The sequence below is a fragment of the Crinia signifera genome, chromosome 3 (genome assembly GCF_055691185.1).
Source record: "Crinia signifera chromosome 3, ASM5569118v1, whole genome shotgun sequence".
Classification (NCBI taxonomy): domain Eukaryota; kingdom Metazoa; phylum Chordata; class Amphibia; order Anura; family Myobatrachidae; genus Crinia; species Crinia signifera.
Window position 1 is genome coordinate 326,739,607 of NC_139219.1, and position 20,310 is coordinate 326,759,916.

The window sequence follows — 20,310 nt, forward strand, 5'->3', positions numbered from 1 at the left end:
CCCGCACTTTGTCCAGGCTTCCATATTGCTTTTAACTGTATGATGGTTTTTCATTCTGCCGCAAGCCAATGTTATTAAGGGGCCAGCGAGGATATCTTTCCACTAAAAGAATCAAAGTGCATATATGAGAGGCCCACATAATAAATAGACGAAAAATTATAAAGCAGCATTATGGGGGCTATATATATATATATATATATATATAAACAGTGAATAAATAACAAGGCGATATTATAAAATATATATATATATATTTATATAAAATTATATATATATATATATATATAAATTATGTAAAAGTATGGTCTTATCAGATAAAAAAATTCTCATAAAAACACATAAAAAATTTAACTGTAAAAATATATATGGAAAATCCATGGAGAAATTTGAAACCACTTAAATTCAAAGTCATTATTTAACCCCAAAGGGATAAGGGTTTTTAATTTAAAAATAAGCTTCATTTCGGCCCTCGCCAGGTTTTGTTCCACATTTCTACTCCTCCAATTTCCTGTGATCTTCTGTATCCCAACTATTTTTTGATGGAACTGGTGGAGCAATTGTGGGTTTCTAGGAAATGTTTGGAAAGATTATGCGTTGGAAGTCCTTTTTTAATGTTGCGGAAGTGTTCTGAGATCCTTGTTTTAAATGGCCGAGTGGTCCTTCCTACGTACGATAGACCACAGCTACATTCAATCAAATAAACAATATTTAATGAATCACATGTAATAAAATCCCTAATTCTTATTGTAACATTATTGACTGTGATTTCAGTGGTCTTAGAAGAATCCGCTAGGATGTTTTGGTACTCTTTACCTAGAACGGCGCCCATCGCGGTGGTCGCAGGTACATCGCATGCCATTAGTGCCACATGCGATGCGACCAATGCGATCAACGTTGTAACGTTGATCGCATCGTGCACTAGCAGAAAGAAATGGCCGCGATGCGATGGGTGCGATTTCAACTTAACAGACCAGGAGCAAGCTTGGAGCAAGGAGCATATCAAGCAAACATTACAATAAATGACATCCCTCAATTAAATTTACATAACAATAAATGACATTCCACAATTTAATTAAATGAGACACGGCACATTTTATAACATTCAAAACTGTTTTTATTTTGAGGCATACAGCAAATGATGATAACTGTAGAACACTGGGAACAATTAAGCAAACATGCACTGGGTACAGAACAAAATGCCAATATGCAGAACTGTCAATAGTGAAGGCGCATAACGAGTACTGATACCACAAAGTTCAGGAGTACCGTACTGCAACCTTCACTAACCGAAATTATGGTATATGAGCAATAAACTTCATCATGGAGCAAACAAATCAAAGAGTGGAACAAGGGCATTGTTGCATGTAAAAATAATTAGTCCGAATGAAGCCGAATTATAATTTATTCATAATCGCGCTCTTCACCTGGGTGGGGACTTTGTGTACTCAACAGAGCACTGGAAATAGTCCCAGGCAAAGACGAAGGGTCTGTGGCTGGTGGCATAGGGGGCGCATACATAGAACGGTGAGGCGGAGTATAACCCGGCGCACTGTACGTAGGGTAGTGATGGGGGTAGTTGGGCAGTGGGGGCACTTGCCTTATGCTCGTGGCAGATGGCTTTATGCTGCACTCAGCAGAGAGACTTTTCTCTGTTGCGCGCATCATTGTGCAATATACCAACCGCTTAACATGCGCGACCTGGTCTTTATACATGGTCCGCATTTCCGCGGCAAGGTTGTTTGCAAATGTTTGAAAGTCGTCTGGGGGATTTGTTAATGCCTCCGCCGCATACCTACAACAATGACCTTGGACATTGGGAGTAGTGCTGGTTGGCTGCCTCCTTCTGCGCCTCCTCGGAAGAGCTGGTGCAGTGCTCTCCGTCGTGGGAGTGCCCGCCTCTGCAACCGAAACAGACTCCTGCTCCGTCTCAGGGGGAACTTCCTAGAAAGATAAAAAAGGGACAAATGGTAATAACATGACATTTTACAGTCAGTTACATGCAAGACATGTCACAGCAAATACTTACTACGTCCGCACTCTCCATTGCACTGGACGAAGAGGCATCCTCCGTATCAGTTTCCCCTGTTCCACTCCTTGATCTCTGCTCCAAGATGAACTTCATCCGCTCATAATACCTAAATTTCGGTACGTAAAGGTCAGCAGTATCAGCTCCTGAACTTTGTGACTCCAGTACTCGATTGAACTCCTTCACCATGACTGTCCGCATATTGGTCATCTTCTTCTGAACCCAGGCAATGTTTGCGTCACTTTCCCGTGTTCTACAGTAAATCACCATTCGAGGATACGCCTCATTCCTCTTCGCCTTGATGTAATAGTCCTTGTTTTTTTTCTCCCAGAGGCATCTATTCACCCTGTACATATCAATGACCTTCCCCCAGAAGTGCTGGTCCATTTGTTTTGGCATTTCTGAAAAAAAGAAAACACAAACAAAACCATCAATGAATAATTGATGGCTATACGGTACTTGTGTAGTATCACGACTCATACAATGGGCATTGTACAGGAAAAAATAACATCACATCGCATACAATTGCATGCGATCTGATGTGATGCGATACCATTTTTCACAGAAATCATTGACGTGTTAAAATCATGTTAAATGCACCCCAAATGCCATTTTTCGCAGTGTACCACCCCCACTATCCACGCGCACCCGAAGCGTGGCGAGCGCAGCGAGCCCCGTGAGGGGCGGCGGTACACGTCCTCCAACCTTTTCATACCCCCACTATCCACATCAGCGTGGAGTTGAGAATATAAAGTGTGGCGAGCGCAGCGAGGGGACGCGGATACCTGTGAAGCCCGCGAGGGGACGCGGATACCTGTGAAGCCCGCGAGGGGACGCGGATACCTGTAAAGGTATGCTCGCCACGCTTCGGGCTTGGTGGCTCGCCACACTTTATATTCTCAACTCCACGCCGACGTGGATAGTGGGGGTATGAAAAGGTTGGAGGATGCGTACCGCCGCCGCTCGCCACGCTTCGGGTGCACGTGGATAGTGGGGGTTGTACACTGCAAAAATGGCATTTGGGGTGCATTTAACATGTTTGCTCCTTATTTCAATGCATTTGGAAGCATTTCTGATCAAAATGGCATGCCATTGCATTGCAGCACATTGCATGCCATCGCATGGCATGTGATGCCATGGCATGCGGTTTTTCTCAGAAATGCATAAAAAAAAAGTTAATTTGCAAAATAATTTAAGTAGGATTTACCTTATATTTAAATAGCAAAGCCGGCTAAATGGACCTCAGCTTTTGAAAAGATGTTTTAACAGCAACTGCAATACAAAAAAAAAAAAAAATTACATGCTACTATTCATTTAAAAAATCAAGTACAGCATTAATCAAATTTAATTACATATTAATCCACCCCCACTATCCACGCGCACCCGAAGCGTGGCGAGCGGCGGCGGTACGCATCCTCCGACCTTTTCTTACCCCCACTATACACGTCGGCGTGGAGTCGAGAATATAAAGTGTGGCGAGCGCAGCGTGCCCCGCGAGGTATCCGCGTCCCCTCGCGGGCTTCACAGGTATACGCTTCGGGCTCGGTGGCTCGCTGCGCTCGCCACACTTTATATTCTCAACTCCACGCCGACGTGGATAGTGGGGGTAAGAAAAGGTCGGAGGACGCGTGGATAGTGGGGGTGGTACACAAGGGAAGGGGGGCATTTGACACATCAGGGTGGTTATTTGGGGGTCTGGGGGTCATTTGACATTGTACCCTATGTAAATTTATGGTCCATTGGATTGATCTGGTTGATTGGAAGAGAATTTAAAATTGACACTGTAAATTAACATTGAAACGGTGGTTGCTATGTGTAAAAACGCATAGCAACATATGTCACCAACTGCATGAAATCACGGTCATCGCGGGCATCGCACGCATTATAGTGTACATTATACAGCACAATGCGCGCGATCACCGCGATGACCGTGATTTTAATGTTAACTTCAGTGAAATGTTTGTGGAATACCAGTGCTGTGATCCTCTGTCACACATAAGCAGTGTGAGAGGTGACAGCACATGAAATTATATATATTTATAGGGACACAATACCTGTATGGCTCAGACATAATGATTGCTAAACATTTATTGTGATAACAGGGAATGGTATTAGGTTTTTTTGGGGGAAGACTAGGAAATGGGCCTAATTCAGGTGGGTATGCAAATTCACTAATACATGCAAAATCACTCAACTGACACAGTAAAGACAACATTTGTTAAAATATATCAATTCATTTACTGGAAAATGAAGCATAAAATGCAACAAACATTTTAAAAAGTATTATGCAAGAAATGCAACAAACATTCTGAAAATTATTAACCATGAAATGCAACAACCAATTCTAAATGTCTTTCTCCAACAAAGTCAATGCATATAGTATCCTTTGAAATGCATTGTCCATCCCCAGGCTTTTCCTTCACATAAATTCTTGGAGGTAACTCTCCAACAAGTGCCTGGCAGTCCCCCGGTGGCGTTTATTGCGCCATTTTGCGGCCCCCCACATGCGTTCGATGTTTTGTGTGTGGACCCCTGTTGTGGGGTCCACAAAATTGTACCTGTGGTTGACCTTGGTGTGATGGAATCCTGCCGCCTGTAGCTGTTCAGTATTATAGGCCCTCCAACAATCTGTATAAATGGTTGAGCCAGGCTCCACGTGCTGAATGATGGCGGCCAATAAAGTGGGGGCATCCCGGGTGGCCACTTTTGTGGCAAAGCACACCCCAGTTTCCCGGCAGATGCCCCCAAACACCCACTGTTGGGGTAGCATGCGGCCGACATTTGCCTGCCTTCTCACAAACAGAGTCTCATCGACTTCAACTATCTTGTCGGGCCCACCGATGCGCCGCTGGGGCTGTGCCATTAAGTCCATAAGACACGCCTCCCGCATGTATTTATTGTACAGCACAGTTGTTTTTGTGGAGATACCACGATGTCGCTGACTATAATCACCTGTCGTCATCTCCTCTGCCCAGGTAAATATGAATCGCACTATGGTGACAAACGGCAACCGGCATCCAGGGATAAACAGTCCCGTCCGCAGACTAATTTTCTGGCAGCAGACTCTGACGTGGCAGCGCCACATCCCCTCCTTCTGGCTCAGCTTCATTTCATGTCCGTTGCCACAAGTTGCTTCCTTTGGCAAAAGGTGATGCTGCTGAAGAAATTGAATAGCCTCCACCTCGGTCTGGGGCAAGGAGAACATATTCACTGCAGATGCCATCACTTCTGGGGACACAGAACTCAGGAGACAGGACACAAGACTCAGGAACCAGGACACAAGACTCAGTAACCAGGAATACAGGAAGACTCAGGAACCAGGAATACAGAAAGACTCAGGAACCAGGAATACAGGAAGACTCAGGAACCAGGAATACAGGAAGACTCAGGAACCAGGAATACAGGAAGACTCAGGAACCAGGAATACAGTAAGACTCAGAAACCAGGAATACAGGAGGACTCAGGAACCAGGAATACAGGAGGACTCAGGAACCAGGAATACAGGAGGACTCAGGAACCTGGAATACAGGACACAGGAACAAGGAATCAGGTCAGGAAAGAGGGGAATCAGGAATAATCAGCAGCTCAGTAACTCCCCAATAATCAGTAATCAGCAAAAAAACACTCTATCTAAAATCACAGCTCTTATCTCCAACAAAACTACCCACAAAACAAAACTCTGAGAAGCTGTCACAGGGGGTCGGTCTCAGACAGGGGGATGTACTATGTAATGTGATGAAAACTGTCATGTAAACATGAGTTACTATGCAGAATTACAGTTAATAGAGCAATTACAGATGTTACTATGCAGAATAAGGGTCATTCCACCTATTACAGATGTGAGTGTGAGCGGGAAATCGCGCAGAACGCACCAATCACATGCATTGGGTGCATAACATAACGCACTCTGACTCAATCACCGCGATTTTCAATGGGCACGATGAAAAAGTAGTATAATCGCGGGCATCACAGGCATCGCATCCATCTGGTACCTCACAAACACCTGCGATGCCTGCGATGGTTGTGATTTGCGGATGAAAAACTAGTATAATCGCGGGCATCACAGGCCTCCCAAATTGGTATAACTACCTCTGCTTCATGCCTCAAATGCAGCCATGATTGCCCTATGATACATCATTTTTTGGTCTCAGATTATTTATTATATTAATTCCTCTACTAAATAACATTTCTGGCATCCCCAGAATGGGCTGTCCTAGGGGTAATGAAATCCTTCTCACATCTTGCACCAGAAGACAAACAGTTGTTATCCACTGTGGCTGGAGTAGCCAGAAAACCAATATTTCAACAGTTGATTTCCCCACATCCACCTTCACTACAAATCTTTGAAGAAAAACTTTTAACTCTTTAAAATGTCCTGGATTGAAGCCTCATTAGTAAAATCAACCCAGATTCAACACTTAATAACTTTGGATAACTATATCCAAATTCAACCTCCTGACACAATACGCCGCCATGTACAACTGTGTTTTCCCCATATACAAAATACTAACCCATCCACATAATTTGTGACATTTAATAATATAGAACCACACCGTCATTATCATCGCTCCGGATGAACAAAAGACAACTGTTTTTCTCTTGCTCATACCATGTATACTTCAATATTACAACTGGATCTCTTCGGCAACACCCCTCAGACGGTATATCTGCTAATCCAGACGTTTGTTGGGACTCCTCCATCTACAAGGATTATAGACTACAGTACTTTTAGAAAATACACAGAAGCTCACATTGTTAATGTCCTTGTTCAACCTGCTTGTTCCTTTACTGGTTCTATGTCCATAATATGTCTTGTAATCCATGGTATGTTCATCTATGTATACAATGTGCTTTTTAATAAAAATGTATAGATACAAAAAAAAAAAAAAAAATCCTTTAATTAAAAATTCTTGTAAAGTGCTTTATCTACAGCTTTATCTAGAGCTTTCAGTCAATCATGTTCTATTACTGTATATAATGTCCGTACATTAAAATGAACCCTTTTTCCCACTCCATGTTATCTAAAACATTGAGCGCATCTCGGGTATCTTTTAAATTTGATGGATTATTGACATCTATCGCTCTGCATATAAAAATCAATAAATTCTGAAAGATTGCCTTTACTGATCCTATCCCAGACACACTACGGCGTCCGGGAGATTTTATCGGATTTTTGTGCACTTCAGTATGGGTATAATTGGTGTCTCAGTCAATAAGAATTGGTACTCTTTTTCTTCTGAAATGCTTTTATTTTTATACAACGAAAATTCTTTCAGTTCCTTCACTATTTTGGACATAGGGTCATTCTTTAAACATGTGTAGGTCTTTCCATCTTTCAACTGTCTTAAGACCTCTTCATCATTGTCCTCTTTTGTCATGATAAAAATCCCCCACCCTTGTCTGCAGACTTGATATCTAACTCGTGTTTTTTTATGAACGTTAAGACTGCTCTTTCTTTAAACGTCAGATTATACTTCGAAACCTTTGTTTCTACCTCCTTTATGTCAGCCAACACTAATTTTAAAAAGTTTATATCAAGTTATCTCTCACAAAGGTCAAGTTGAATATAGACTTAGGTTTGAATGGAGTATTACTTTCTACAGCCTGGAAATCTTCTTTACCATTAATAAATACTTTTTTTAAGACTTCATTTGGTACTTGTTTCCTAGCACGGCCACAATCTGGAGTAATCGTGTCCCTTAATTAAGGGACACGATTACCCCCGATGGACCCGATTTCTTTTGAAATCAGGTCCATTTTGCCGGCTAGGATACAATATCGGGGGCATCGCGTCGGTCGGGACCATTAACATTGGTCCCGACGCGACCGACGCGATGCCCCCGATATTTCCATAGGCTTCAATGTTAAAAAATATTTTAACATTGAAATCTTGTCGGGAAAGTTAAAATATCGGGGGCATCGCGTCGGTCGGGACCATTAACATTGGTCCCGACGCGATGCGACGCGATGCCCCCGATTTTTGCATAGGCTTCAATGTTAAAATATTTTTTAACATTAAAATGGTGAAAAATTGTGAAAAAATGTGAAATGGGCCAATATAACCCATTTCACATTATAGAAGTCCCCGTCGTCACCCCACGATAGACGCCAACCCGAAGCGTGGCGAGCGCAGCGAGCCCGCGAGGGGCGGCGGTACGCGTCCTCCGACCTTTTCATGCCCTACTATCCACTAGGGCGTGGAGTGAGAATATAATAGTGTGGCGAGCGCAGCGAGCCACCGAGCTCGAAGCGTGGCGGGCGCAGCGAGCCCCGCGAGGGGACGCGGATACCTTCACAGTTATACGCGTCCCCTTGCGGGCTTCACAGGTGTCCGTGGCGACGCGGACACCTGTGAAGCCCGCGAAGGGACGCGTTTACCTGTGAAGGTATCCGCGTCCGCTCGCCACGCTTCGGGCTCGGTGGCTCGCTGCGCTCGCCACACTATTCTATTCTCACTCCACGCCCTAGTGGATAGTAGGGCATGAAAAGGTCGGAGGACGCGTACCGCCGCCCCTCGCGGGCTCGCTGCGCTCGCCACGCTTCGGGTTGTCGTCTATCGTGGGCTGGAGTTTACGCGCTTACATTTGGGGGGGTTGGGAATTTTTTTCATTTAATCCAATGTAAAATTGGGTCCCAGGGACCCAATTTACATTGGATTCAATTAAAAAAATCGGGTCCAAAATCGGTCGGTCGCGTCGATCGCATCGCATGCGACCAAATCGCATGCGATGCGATCGACCCGATTTTTCAGACACGACCACCCCGATCTAAATCGGTGTGGCCGTGCTAGGAAACAAGTACCCTTCATTTTCTTATACATTTATTCAAATCTACAAATGTGTTGAATTTGTTCAGAGGGAGGGCTGGGGCATATTTTAATCCCTTTACCAACACTGCAATCTCTGCATTTTCTAGCTGATGACTCGTAACATTAAAGAACTTAATCCTACCATCTTTTTTCTCCTGTTTCATGGGGTTCCATTATTAATACTGATCTTTTTCATTATTCCTTTTACATTATTTAAAAAAAAAAAAAAATTATCCCTTAGCAGTGACTCGCCCTCGGCATCCTGTTTTTTTCCTTATATTCTATCTCCTCCTGTATAGATCTTTCCTCCTGGATAAAAAAAGAAAAGAAACTGAATAATCCTTGGTTCCGCTCAGACCTTCAAACCTGTTACGAGTTTCCTAAAATGGGGAGAGATTACCTGTTCAAAATTTTCCTCTCTTGTCTTTGTGGTTGCGGTGAATTATGTGGTCTCTGTTTTTCTCACTTATCATCCAATCTCTTTTCTCCAGCTCTCAAATATACCTCTTTCTCTTCTATGGGGTAGAATCAATTTTCTCTCACCTCTATCATTAGGAGGGTTTCAAGAGGGGTTATGTTTACTGGAATATGGAGTTTTTTCATATCTCTACCTCTTTCTAAAACATTTCTATGAGGTCCTCCTTATCTGCTATGGGGGACACTTGTGTCCCCACGTATGACAATTTATTCCTTGGCTGGTGGGAACAGGAGAATGTATTTGATGAGGAAAATATACCAACCACATAACATCTTGGTGGCAATATTTAGACAACATGCTGCTGAAATGGGAAGGCGACAAAGACGGATTACTCTCCTTCATCAGAAACCTCAACCAGAACTGCTTCAACAACAAACTCACACATCACATTAGTCAGGAACCACTCTCCTTTCTAGACCTGAAATATACATAGGGTCTAACAACATGATCTAAACAAACTATCATAAGGAAACGTCCACTAACAATCTTTTGCACCAAATCTATTTTTTTCCCCTAAAATAGAAAATCAATAGAAAGGGGAATTTCTGAATCTCAAACGCAACTACTTAGACAATGGAACCAAAATAGAACAATGTAAAGAGTTAACAGCAAGATTACAGGAATGGGCATATAGCAAAAAAACTATAAGCAAAGCCAAGAAAGCCACATTTGAAATCCAAAGGAATCATAAATATTCCCTAAAAAAAAATGAAAACAATGGTGAAGGGAGAAGGTAAACTTAGGTCCATTGACAGCTGGAGAGAAAGCAAATAAGGCATTATGTAACAACATTCACCCTTACATCTAGACAATGATCTATCCCAGATCCCAGAAGACCGAGTATCCACAAGCTTGCATCACTCCAAAACATCTGTGATTAACAAGTTGTCACTTTACCACCCAGACCAACAAAAAAAAAATCACTGGTTCCTTTACATGCGGGACAATTACCTTTGTGACAAATATAGTCAAGTCCATAAAATTCCAAACTTTATCAGTTGCAATTCCATAGGAGTGATTTATTGCATCACTTGCAATCTCATATATGTTGGGGTGACATATCATACACTTACACATTGTGTCCTTGAACACGTTGGAACTATTCGGAATGCATCATCTGTCCTCCACAAATTCAAAAAGCTAACATCGGTAGCCTGGCACTAATGAAAACTTAAACAGCACTCAATTTTTCAGATTAGAAACAAATCAGCTTAGGCATTCGTGGAGGTGACTCGACACACAACTATCTAAAAAAGACCTTTAAACTAGTGACTCTCACCCTATTTGGCCTTATTGAGTCTATATAAATTACAGCATTTTCTACAAAATCTGAAACTCACAAAACAAATTACATCTTCATTTATACACTTTTCATTTTCTACAGTCTTTTTTTTTTTGCACATCGACAACCAACCAAACTCCTGGCTTTTATCTGTCAATTTTATATATTCATAGACCAGACCTACATATTCTCTTATTATCATTTCATTTTTATTTTTCAGCGTCATATCTCAATATAACAACCTTTCCCTGCACCATGTTTTATTATATATCATAGGAATAGCCTGCACACAACATATTCACTTCTCTCATATCAGACTATCTGAGGGAACACGTTTAACAGGAAACATTCTTAACACACATGTACAAAACAAATATATCAGCAACAATATAATGAACAATAAGGCACCCTCTATAATTTGAGGTCAGAGACTAGGACACGTGGGCATGGCTTCAGACTGGATGAAAAAATATTCCGTACCTTTTAAAGAAGAGGCTTTTTTTTTACGGTCAGGGCATAAAGGGTATGGAACTCTCTCCAGAAGAGGTGTTGAAGGCATACACATTGAAAAAAAAAACACTCAGAGGTACAACCTATAACCACTATTTAGTCAATGTTAAAACAAAGTAAATATTTCAGAGGGGATGATAAATCTATCTCAAAGTTTGAACTTGATGGACATGAAATGATCACTCAGTGTTATAAACAGGATAAGTCACTGCCATTTACTTTAATGACATGTGAAATTAATCATAATTATTTAATGGAAACTTTGAACTGCTCCTATCCTCTTTTCAAAATGGCTACTCCTTTATGGTATGACTTTATTACCAGAGATTTATTTATTTACAGTGTCTTATACAGCGCAGCAGATTCCGTCACAGTGTCTTATATAGCACAGCAGATTCCGTTACAGTGTCTTATAAAGCGCAGCAGATTCTGTTACAGCGTCTTATATAGCGCAGCAGATTCCGTTACAGTGTCTTATATAGCGCAGCAGATTCCGTTACAGTGTCTTACATAGCGCAGCAGATTCCGTTACAGTGTCTTATATAGCGCAGCAGATTCCGTTACAGTGTCTTATATAGCGCAGCAGATTCCGTTACAGTGTCTTATATAGCGCAGCAGATTCCGTTACAGCGTCTTATATAGCGCAGCAGATTCCGTTACAGTGTCTTATATAGCGCAGCAGATTCCGTTACAGTGTCTTATATAGCACAGCAGATTCCGTTACAGAGTCTTATGTAGCGCAGCAGATTCCGTTAGTGTCTTATATAGCGCAGCAGATTCCGTTACAGCGTCTTATATAGCACAGCAGATTCCCTTACAGCGTCTTATATAGTGCAGCAGATTCCGTTACAGTGTCTTATATAGCGCAGCAGAATCCGTTACAGTGTCTTATACAGCGCAGCAGATTCCGTTACAGTGTCTTATATAGCGCAGCAGATTCCGTTACAGTGTCTTATACAGCGCAGCAGATTCCGTTACAGCGTCTTATATAGCGCAGCAGATTCCGTTACAGTGTCTTATATAGCGTAGCAGATTCCGTTACAGTGTCTTATATAGCGCAGCAGATTCCGTTACAGCGTCTTATATAGCGCAGCAGATTCCGTTACAGTGTCTTATATAGCGCAGCAGATTCCGTTAGTTTCTTATATAGCGCAGCAGATTCCGTTAGTGTCTTATATATAGTGCAGAAGATTCCGTTAGTGTCTTATATAGCGCAGCAGATTCCGTTTCGCTTTACAATAGTAGACAGTAATAAAACAAACTGGGTAACAACAGACAGACTTGGAGGTAGGAGAGCCCTGCTGCAAGCTTACAATCTATAGGGATATAGGGGGGAAACACAAGGACAGGCACCAGTAATACTGTGGCATAGCAGTCCCACCAAGTAGCAAATATATGCGTATAAAGGCCTTTAGGTGTTCCAGTCACTATAAATATAAACTAATGACATTTTATTGTTTCCATTGTACCTGTAGCCTTTGTTTTTCCCCTTTCCCTTCTTCTCTGTACCCCAATATATTTTTTATTAAAAAAAATATACAAATTAAATAAAAAGCATTCTGCAATTGCCTGATTAATATAGGTTTGCGTTTTTTCTTGCTTCCAAGATACAGGACACAACACTAAAAAAAAAAAAAAACATGCTGGAATCTATCTAATTTAATAAAGAATTATAGAAAAACCATCTTCATTATTTAATATTAATTGTATTCAACACAGGTAAAGCAATGTTAGGTTTATTCAGATTTGATAAAACTGAGATATAGACACGTCACAGTTCATCTCCAGCATACTTGATCCCGCTGAATACATTAAGTGATAAATTCTACCAAGTATGTGAAAAAAAAGTGCCATATCAATGTTTAAATAAATTGGTATAATTATTTACTTATTAAGTTTCTTATATAGCGCATACATATTACGCAGCACTTTACAGAGAATATTTGAACATTTACATCAGTCCCTGCCCCAGTGGAGCTGGGGGGGGAGACATTCTAGGGTTAATTTTGTTGGGAGACAATTAATCTACCAGTATATTTTTGGATTGTCGGAGGAAACCGGAGTACCCAGAGGAAACCCACACAAATATGGGGAGAATATACAAACTGTGCACATTTAGGACCATGGTGGGGTTCGAACCCATGACCTCAGCGCTGTGAGGCTGTAATACTAACCATTACACCATCCGTACTGCCCCGTATATATAACACATGGTGGGAATAGAACCCATGACCTCAGTGCTGTGAGGCAGTAATGTAACCATTACACCGTCCGTACTGCCCCGTATATATAACACATGGTGGGGATAGAACCCATGACCTCAGTGCTGTGAGACTGTAATACTAACCATTACACCATCCGTACTGCCCTGTATATATAACACATGGTTGGAATAGAACCCATGACCTCAGTGCTGTGAGGCAGTAATGCTAACCATTATACCATCCGTACTGCCCCGTATATATAACACATGGTGGGGATAGAACCCATGACCTCAGTGCTGTGAGGCAGTAATGTAACCATTACACCGTCCGTACTGCCCCGTATATATAACACATGGTGGGGATAGAACCCATGACCTCAGTGCTGTGAGGCTGTAATACTAACCATTACACCATCCGTACTGCCCTGTATATATAACACATGGTTGGAATAGAACCCATGACCTCAGTGCTGTGAGGCAGTAATGCTAACCATTACACCGTCCGTACTTCCCCGTATATATGACACATGAAACATAGAAACATAGAATTTGACGGCAGATAAGAACCATTTGGCCCATCTAGTCTGCCCCTTTTTTACCCTTCAGGTAAACTCAACCCTTTTTAATCCTTATTTCTTTGTAAGGATATTCATATGCCTATCCCAAGCATGTTTAAATTGTTCTACTGTCTTAGCCTCTACCACCTCTGATGGGAGGCTATTCCACTTATCCACTACCCTTTCTGTAAAGTAATTATTTCTAACATTTCCCCTGAACCTACCTCCCTCCAGTTTCAGTGCATGTCCTCGTGTTTTATTACTTGTTTTCCTTTGAAGAAAATTTCCCACCTGTACTATGTTAAAACCCTTGATATATTTGAAGATTTCTATCATGTCCCCCCTTTCCCTTCTCTGCTCCAAACTATACATGTTAAGATCTTTTAGTCTATCCAGGTAAGTTTTGTGATGTAGGCCATGAACCATTTTAGTTGCCCTTCTTTGTACACTCTCCAATGTATTTATATCCTTCTGAAGATATGGCCTCCAGAACTGGACACAGTATTCCAGATGAGGTCGTACCAATGACCTATAAAGTGGCATTATTACGTCTTTTTTTCTGCTACTGATTCCTCTCCCTATGCAACCAAGCATCTGACTAGCCTTCCTCATTGCTTTTTTACATTGCCTCCCTGCCTTTAAGTCACTTGAAATAGTGACTCCTAGATCTCTTTCCTCCTCAGTAGTTTCCATTATAGTACCCTTGATACTATATTGAGCCTTTGGATTTTTGAGTCCCAAGTGCATAATTTTGCATTTTTTAGCATTAAACTGTAGTTGCCATTCTCTTGACCAATTCTCAAGTTTACTTAGATCATCAGTCATTTGATTTACCCCTCCTGGTGTGTCTACTCTGTTGCATATCTTTGTATCATCTGCAAAAAGGCATACTTTCCCTTCAATACCATTTGCAATGTCACTAACAAAGATATTAAAGAGCACTGGTCCAAGTACAGATCCCTGGGGTACTCCACTGGTAACATGTCCCTCCATAGAATGCACTCCATTTACGACAACTGTCTGTTTCCTATCCTGCAACCAGGTTCTTATCCATTTAATTGTTTTATAATCCAATCCCACACTTTCAAGTTTATTTAGCAGCCTGCGATGTGGGACAGTGTCAAATGCCTTACTAAAGTCTAGATATGCCACATCTACAGCCCCCCTTCATCTAGTATTTTGGTCACGGAGTCAAAAAAGTCAATGAGACTTGTTTGGCATGATCTCCCTGCAGTAAAACCATGCTGTTTTGGATCCTGTAAGTTGTTTAATTTAAGATATTCCACTATTCTTTCTTTTAATAGTGTTTCCATTATTTTCCCTACTACTGATGTAAGGCTCACTGGTCTGTAGTTACTTGCTTCTTCTTTGCTTCCGCTTTTGTGCAGTGGAACTACATTTGCTTTTCTCCAGTCCTCTGGAACTGCACCTGTATCTAGTGACTGATTGAATAAATCTGTTAATGGCGCTACCAACACATCTTTTAGTTCTTTTAGTATCCTTGGATGCACTCCGTCTGGCCCCATTGATTTATCCACTTTCAGTCTTGAAAGTTCTGTTAGGACTTTCTCCCTAGTAAATGTACCTCCATCTACCTTATTTTATGAATGTCCTTGCAACTTAACTGTGGTCCCTTCCCTTCTCCTTCTATAGTGAATACAGAGCAAAAGTAATTATTTAGATGATCTGCAATTGCCTTGTCTCCCTCCACCAAATTCTCAGTGTCTGTCCGCAGTCTTATTATTCCTCCATTTGATTTTCTCCTTTCATTTATATACTTAAAAAAAGTTTTGTTTCCTTTATCTACCGACATGGTGGGGATAGAACCCATGACCTCAGTGATGTGAGGCAGTAATGCTAACCATTACACCATCCGTACTGCCCCGTATATATAACACATGGTGGGAATAGAACCCATGACCTCAGCGCTGTGAGGCAGTAATGCTAACCATTACACCATCAGTACTGCCCCGTATATATAACACATGGTGGGGATATAACCCATGACCTCAGTGCTGTGAGGCAGTAATATAACCATTGCACCGTCCGTACTGCCCGTATATATAACACATGGTGGGGACAGAACCCATGACCTCAGTGCTGTGAGGCAGTAATATAACCATTGCACCGTCCGTACTGCCCGTATATATAACACATGGTGGGGATAGAACCCATGACCTCAGCGCTGTGAGGCAGTAATGTAACCATTACACCATCCGTACTGCCCCGTATATATAACACATGGTGGGGATAGAACCCATGACCTCAGTGCTGTGAGGCAGTAATGCTAACCATTACACCATCCGTACTGCCCCGTATATATAACACATGGTGGGGATAGAACCCATGACCTCAGCGCTGTGAGGCAGTAATGTAACCATTACACCATCCGTACTGCCCCAGTAATTTTAAGTTGCATGCAGAAGCGTCTGATGTACTGCAGCAGTTGGACATTTTCACGCATGCAGTCACAAAACATGACAATGCATCTCAGCTACAAGTGTGAGTTGGCATTTTACGGTGCCGCGGTTTGGTGGTTCAGGACCAGAATATTATTATTATTTATGGTAAAAGTGATAGGCAAAACGAGTGCTTGTGGCTTTCAATCGCGAAATTTGTGGATAATTAGAACCACAATTCTGTCCACTGCAAAATAATTGAACAAAAGGGTGACAGGTCGGCACAATTTACTTCATTTTATATATATTTTTTTTATATTTGACAATAAGAAACTTTTGTACAGGGGGTGCTATAAAAAAAAATGACTGCTATGGTGTTGTGATCCAAGATGCACTGGTGTAGGGAATTCTATCCACAGACGGCAGATATGACATTTTAATTAAATTAATTCTGCTTTTATTATATTTATTTCACTCATTTTTTTCATTTTGGTAATCTGCTCTTGGTTCAGGGCTATACATGTTGTTTGAGGGGCAGGAATACATCTCTTCTCTAATTCATACAAAAAAAAAAAAAAAAAAGATGCAACACAGTGTTTTTATAGTGTAGGAAATAATATCCTTATATATTCATCCACGTCCCCAGCACTCTGCTCCTGCTGATAGGGATGACGCTGCTCCTGGTGCCGTTCTTAGAGGCTACAAACCCCTCATATCCATAACATAGCAATCTGAAGGCCCTCAGGAGACTTGTACACGTCTCTGGAGTGCCTTCAGATTGCATATATATATATATATATATATATATTACATATTCATGTATGCGGTACAATCCATGCTGTTGTACGTTAAACTATATTCGCAGACTGAAGTTTTAGGTATTGTCTTTATTATGGATTTAACAAAATTAAGTGTTTCCACATAAATTATATCTGACACGTGATTAAAAGCAGTTACCAGGTTTTCACTCTGCTCTACTTATTTCTAGCATGTGACATGTACCCAGGCAGCTGGTCTCAGTACCCACCACCATTATATCACAGGGATGTTACACCTGGTGTGTGACATGTACCCAGGGAGCTGCTCTCAGTACCCGCTACCATTATATCACAGGGATGTTACACCTGGTGTGTGACATGTATCCAGGGAGCTGCTCTCAGTACCCACTACCATTATATCACAGGGATGTTACACCTGGCTGTACCCAGGGAGCTGCTCTCAGTACCCACTACCATTATATCACAGGGATGTTACACCTGGTGTGTGACCCGGCTGTACCCAGGCAGCTGCTCTCAGTACCCACCACCATTATATCACAGGGACATTACACCTGGTGTGTGACATGTACCCAGGCAGCTGCTCTCAGTACCCACCACCATTATATCACAGGGATGTTACACCTGGCTGTACCCAGGGAGCTGCTCTCAGTACCCACTACCATTATATCACAGGGATGTTACACCTGGTGTGTGACCCGGCTGTACCTAGGCAGCTGCTCTCAGTACCCACCACCATTATATCACAGGGACATTACACCTGGTGTGTGACATGTACCCAGGCAGCTGCTCTCAGTACCCACCACCATTATATCACAGGGACATTACACCTGGTGTGTGACATGTACCCAGGCAGCTGCTCTCAGTACCCACCACCATTATATCACAGGGATGTTACACCTGGTGTGTGACCTGGCTGTACCCAGGCAGCTGCTCTCCGTACCCACTACCATTATATCACAGGGATGTTACACCTGGTGTGTGACCCGGCTGTACCCAGGCAGCTGCTCTCAGTACCCACCACCATTATATCACAGGGATGTTACACCTGGTGTGTGACATGTACCCAGGCAGCTGCTCTCAGTACCCACTACCATTATATCACAGGGATGTTACACCTGGTGTGTGACCTGGCTGTACCCAGGCAGCTGCTCTCAGTACCCACTACCATTATATCACAGGGACATTACACCTGGTGTGTGACATGTACCCAGGGAGCTGGTCTCAGTACCCCCCTCCCTTATATCACAGGGATGTTACACCTGGCTGTACACAGGCAGCTGCTCTCAGTACCCACTACCATTATACCACAGGGACATTACATCTGGTGTGTGACATGTACCCAGGGAGCTGCTCTCAGTACCCACTACCATTATATCACAGGGACATTACACCTGGCTGTACCCAGGCAGCTGCTCTCAGTACCCACTACCATTATACCACAGGGACGTTACACCTGGTGTGTGACATGTACCCAGGCAGCTGCTCTCAGTACCCACCACCATTATATCACAGGGATGTTACACCTGGTGTGTGACATGTACCCATACAGCTGCTCTCAGTACCCCCTCCATTATAACACACCTGGTGTGTGACATGTACCCAGGCAGCTGCTCTCAGTACCCACTACCATTATATCACAGGGACATTACACCTGGTGTGTGACATGTACCCATACAGCTGCTCTCAGTACCCCCTCCATTATATCACAGGGACATTACACCTGGTGTGTGACATGTACCCAGGCAGCTGCTCTCAGTACCCCCCTCCCTTATATCACAGGGACATTACACCTGGCTGTACCCAGGCAGCTGCTCTCAGTACCCACTACCATTATATCACAGGGACATTACACCTGGTGTGTGACATGTACCCATACAGCTGCTCTCAGTACCCCCTCCATTATATCACAGGGATGTTACACCTGCCGTGTGACCTGGCTGTACCCAGGCAGCTGCTCTCAGTACCCACTACCATTATATCACAGGGACATTACACCTGGTGTGTGACATGTACCCAGGGAGCTGCTCTCAGTACCCACCACCATTATATCACAGGGACATTACACCTGGTGTGTGACATGTACCCATACAGCTGCTCTCAGTACCCCCTCCATTATATCACAGGGATATTACACCTGGTGTGTGACATGTACCCAGGCAGCTGCTCTCAGTACCCACCACCATTATATCACAGGGATGTTACACCTGGTGTGTGACATGTACCCAGGGAGCTGCTCTCAGTACCCACTACCATTATATCACAGGGATGTTACACCTGCCGTGTGACCTGGCTGTACCAAGGGAGCTGCTCTCAGTACCCACCACCATTATATCACAGGGACATTACACCTGGTGTGTGACATGTACCCAGGCAGCTGCTCTCAGTACCCACCACCATTATATCACAGGGACATTACACCTGGCTGTACCCAGGCAGCTGCTCTCAGAACCCCCACCACCACCACCGTTATATCACAGGGATTTTACAAGCTATTTGGTATCAGTCCTAGTGTAATTTTGCTGCATAGTATGAGCTGGATGCTCCCCGTGCAGGTACTGGGAGATACAGGGGTGCAGCTGGGGAACATGCAGCCAGCAGCCCCTCAGGGCGGGGAGCCGGGGTAACAGGCAGCCAGCAGCCCCTCAGAAGGGGGAGCCTGGGTGACAGGCAGCAGGAGCCCCTCAGGACAGCGTGCGGGGGTAACATGCGGCCAGCAGCCCCTCAGGACGGGGAGCCGTGGTGACAGGCAGCCAGCAGCCCCTCAGGACAGCGTGCGGAGGTAACATGCAGCAGGAGCGCCCTACACGTGAACATGACACGTGCTCACACGCAGACAGAATGAGAGTAACATGGAGGACGGCTGCCGGAGAGTCACATGGTACAAAAAGCCAGACAGAAGCAACCCATAACAGAGCTACACAGACGCCCAGCAGGCTAAACTAGCAGAGCGCAGAGCTATCAATTCTTCAATGATTATGAAATGTCCATATTCATAATTTAAAAAAATACTACTACTAATAATAATAATAATTATTATTATTATTGTTGTTATTATTATGTCAGGAAAGAGCCATTAAAGGAAATTATTGGTGTAAAGCACAGCTGATATGGTTCAGCTCTATAAATACAAAAGGTAATAAGGTGGTCTGCTCCATTAGCTTACACATGATGACATTGGGTGATTTGTGCTTCTTCTATCATTAACCTGTTGTATTGCTTCCACATACATATGGGCAGCCTTGTTTTACATGATGCTTCTGACCTATCA

General features: G+C 42.9%; 1 protein-coding gene across 1 annotated transcript; it reads right to left on the minus strand.

The window, feature by feature from the left end:
• Positions 1-1,096: 1,096 nt before the first annotated feature.
• On the minus strand, positions 1,097-3,331 carry LOC146062812 (uncharacterized). The gene is made up of 3 exons (XM_083174821.1): positions 3,234-3,331; positions 2,027-2,427; positions 1,097-1,941 (listed from the first exon to the last, which is right to left on the minus strand). Exons 2-3 carry the CDS (start codon positions 2,423-2,425, stop codon positions 1,402-1,404), a joined length of 939 nt encoding a protein of 312 aa, XP_083030947.1. The 5' UTR covers positions 2,426-2,427; positions 3,234-3,331; the 3' UTR covers positions 1,097-1,401.
• Between the last annotated feature and the right edge of the window lie 16,979 nt (positions 3,332-20,310).